Genomic DNA, 3800 nt, shown 5'->3' on the forward strand with positions numbered 1-3800 from the left:
CTGTCTGTAACTGGTTTTTCCAGCCATTTTGGCCTGTTTGTACTTGTAATTTCAAACGGCAATTCCGCATTAAATGAAACCAAAACAACAACATCCAGCAATCATAAACATCAACATTTAATAGTTTATCAATTATTCGGTTACATTACACAAAACCGATAATGCGTTAACGTTTAACAATTGTTTGAAATTCATCAAATTTTCCACATTATGCAAAACATTACACGTAATGTACATTAATTACTAATAAATGCGAAACTCAAATATATTGATATACATATAAATAGTTGAAGGTTAGTTACATTATATCACCCAAAAAATTGGTCATTACATTATATATCCAAAAAAATACGTCGGCGCGTATCAACCAAAAAACGGATTAACACCGACCAAAAAGTGTCACATTTCATCTAATAAAAGCAAATCATCTAAATGTTCCAGAACATCTTCAAATTCGGTGTTTGCTTTAACCGGAGTGTCATCAAACATAATTGGATTGTCTTCATTTGTTGGCTCCTTTGGTGGAACCGGTCTCTCTTTGACCTCAATGTCCATGAGTGTTTGAAAACGATCGTGTTGATCCAAAAATTCATCCTCCCATGTTGCCGCCTCTTCGCTCCTGTGATTTCTCCACTCTGTCGATGTTGGAGGTAGTGGGCAACCATCTTTTAGTGAAAGAAGGACAAAATGATTAGGGATTAGACCAAGGCAAATCATGTTGCTTTTCGGGTTAACCGGAGGCCGTCCTCTAAGTGGGAAAAAAAGTATCGGAGATGTAGTCTTTCCATGTAGTCATCTCTAACACTGGCCTATTGTAACATGATGCAACGATGTGTCCCATATCCGGCAATGTCAACCATTTGTCGGGAGGTGCAAAGCTACTAGGATTTTTGGGAGGATACAATCCATCCAAGATGTAGTTGTAACGGTTCTCGCTCGCATACACCTCAATGTATTTGCTCCTATGCTCTTTCAACTCTTGAATAAGTGCTCTCCGCACCATAACATGACTTTCTTGCATCAAACCCAAGGCTTCCGCTATAGCCCTAAACCCACAATGCCCGTCACCAATAACATCCACAACTCTCTCAATGTATGGTATCATGAATTTTGGCATGTAATACATAGGATTGGATGGATCATAACTTATTGAAACCAAGCTAGGCTTAGGAACCGGAACCGGAGAAATGCCAATGTGAGCACCTTTCCTTTTAGTTTGTGAAGATTTTTTCCGTGGTGAAGATTGACTTTCCGGATGTTGAGAATCAATAGTCTCCCACGTAGATGGGATCCTACCACGTGTGGTTTTGATTTTTTTGGGAGCTCTTTTAGTTGCCACCTTTCTTGGAGGTGATGACAACAATGTGGTCTCCAGAAACGCTAACAACCGCAAAGCCTCTTTGATTTCTAGTTTCATTTGGAACGGAACTCTTTGGAGACGTTTTGGATACCATGCCACTCCTTCGCGACCGAAAACAAATCTTCATTACTTTGTTCTTCACCCATGTACAACTTATGGCAATGCGGGTGTATCTCATCCAATCGAATGGGCATGTTGTGACGGATTTTCATAGCAATGAAGCATGCACAAGGTAGGCCATACGACGTCCTTTGAACACAACCACAAGTTTTCTTCTCAACCGAGCAATTCGTTTTTATCTTTCCATGTGTGTTGGGTTGAAAAGAAATGAGCCATGTCCACATCGGAATTGATGCTTGAAGCCTCAACTTTAACGGAAACTTCGACCTTAGCGGGAGCTTCAACCTTAATGGAATCGACATTATCTATAAATAAACAACATAAAAGTTGCTTATTTGACAAGGAATAAGAAAGTTACTTTTTCTCAACATTATCTATAAATAAACAACATACAATTACTAAACTAATTAATAAACATCTATCTAATATCATATATTAACATAAACAAACAAAAAAAACAAAAGAAAAAAAATGGGAATTTTTTTTTCTGGGCAGTAGCTACTGCACTTAGAAAATTTTTCAAAATTTTCTCAAGTGTCCAGCGGCAGTTAACAGCCGCTCACTCCCAGCGGTAGTTAACTGCCGCTACAACGCGTGTCAGTGCAACAAAAAAAAAACCACATAAATCAATCAAATGCAATGGATTTTAACGTTGTAATACCTGTTCTTTGATGCATTTTGTGTGTAGAAACGTCTTAGCAATCGATCAGCAATGATTTGGAGACATGATTTTGACACAAAAATTTGAAATGGGATTTTTTTTGGGTATGGTATAGGAATGGAATGAGAAAGCTGGTGACTGAATAGGTGAGGTAGGGGTTACTGGTTTTGGGGGGAAAGAGACCAGCGGTAGTTAACAACCACTGGGTCCCAGCGGCTGTTAACAGCCGGCGTATCTTCCAGCGGTAGTTAACTACCGCCAGGGGCTTTAATGTCATTTCCATGTGTCAATTGGAAGTATTCCTTGTCAAAAAAGCAACTTTCAACCACATTTGTTGTATAAGGCCATAATAAGGTTTTTCATAGTGTCTAGTATTATTCCAATTATTGCGAATTGTCCCTCCTATTATTGTTGATTGTTGGTATTTTAATAGAACTAGACCTTGCACCCGTGCTGCCGCACGGGTCATATTGATGGCAAACAAAATATTCAATTATACTGTTAATTCATAATCTATTTGTGCAAAAACAATGTTAAAAATAATAATACAACTTAAAAAAGGGAACAAATCATGTTGGTACATTACGAAAAATTTCCTTGTAAACAACATTGTATTTAAGATGATTTGAATGATTCAAAAATTCGCCGCAATCTAAAATATGAGAACCATCTCCACCATATACTAACAGATACAGGTGTTTCATTTGTTGAAACTGACATTAAATATATTGTCGGTTGGTTAGTGATGATAGATGGATACGGCGTGATAACTTATTGTTTGGTTACTGCACTGATGGTGTGGATAATGAATGGTGATAGTGAACAGAGAAGTGAGAGAGAGGGAGATGGAACAATGAAAAAAAATGGTGTATTGAAGTTGGAAAAAAAAATGACATAAAGTAACGTTTTTGAAAAATGAAAAAGAAATTAAAGTGGGGGACACAAAGGTAATTGTGAGATTTGAATTAGGTTTAGGGTTTTCATATTAGTGAGTACAAATAAATAAATTGTGAATCACTACATATCAGTTATTATGCTTGGAGTGGTGACAATTTTCAAGGATTCATCAGATGAGTGAATTATAAAGGGGGAGTTAGTTATGTAAAACCACCCACTACACATTAGTTATGCTTGGAGCGTTACCTATTTTCAATGATTTATGATATTATGGAAAACAAAACATGAAGGGCAACAACAAAGACACCTATTTATAAGAAGAGAGTGAGAATTTGAAAGTTATCATGAAAAACCACCCACGGTGCTTGGAGTCGTGGCTATTTTCAAGGATTTATCTAAACCCACTACACATCAATCATAGTTGGAGTGGCTATTTTCAAGGGTTTTCAAGCAACAACATTGTACGTGTTCAGGGTCAAGACTATATTTTCAAGGATTTATGAAAGGCCACTTCACATCAGTCATACTTGGCGTGGCTATTTTCTAGGAACAACATTTGCACGTGTGTTCAGGCTAAAAAAAACTACCTAAGCAGTGTTTAAGGATACAATAACAAAAATACGTTGAGGTGGCAATTTTCCCTATTTTTTAGGACTAAATCACTATTAGAAATTATAACCATTGCCAATCCTAACCTATATCAAAAAACGTGAAGACTGTATATTTGAAAATTCAAGGATTGAGAAACAATCTTAATTGAAT

General features: G+C 36.9%; 1 protein-coding gene across 1 annotated transcript; it reads right to left on the reverse strand.

Moving 5' to 3' along the window:
- Nucleotides 1-748: 748 nt before the first annotated feature.
- On the reverse strand, nucleotides 749-1417 carry LOC146904561 (uncharacterized). The gene has a single exon (XM_085728315.1). It carries the CDS (start codon nucleotides 1415-1417, stop codon nucleotides 749-751), a length of 669 nt encoding a protein of 222 aa, XP_085584441.1.
- Between the last annotated feature and the right edge of the window lie 2383 nt (nucleotides 1418-3800).

This window comes from Medicago sativa, chromosome 7, assembly GCF_051527215.1.
Source record: "Medicago sativa cultivar Bolivia chromosome 7, Bolivia_mono, whole genome shotgun sequence".
Classification (NCBI taxonomy): Eukaryota; Viridiplantae; Streptophyta; class Magnoliopsida; order Fabales; family Fabaceae; genus Medicago; species Medicago sativa.

What these genes read in the sequence shown, in the direction of transcription:
- LOC146904561 (XM_085728315.1), bottom strand. Translation starts at nt 1,417, where the DNA reads ATGAAACTAGAAATCAAAGAGGCTTTGCGGTTGTTAGCGTTTCTGGAG.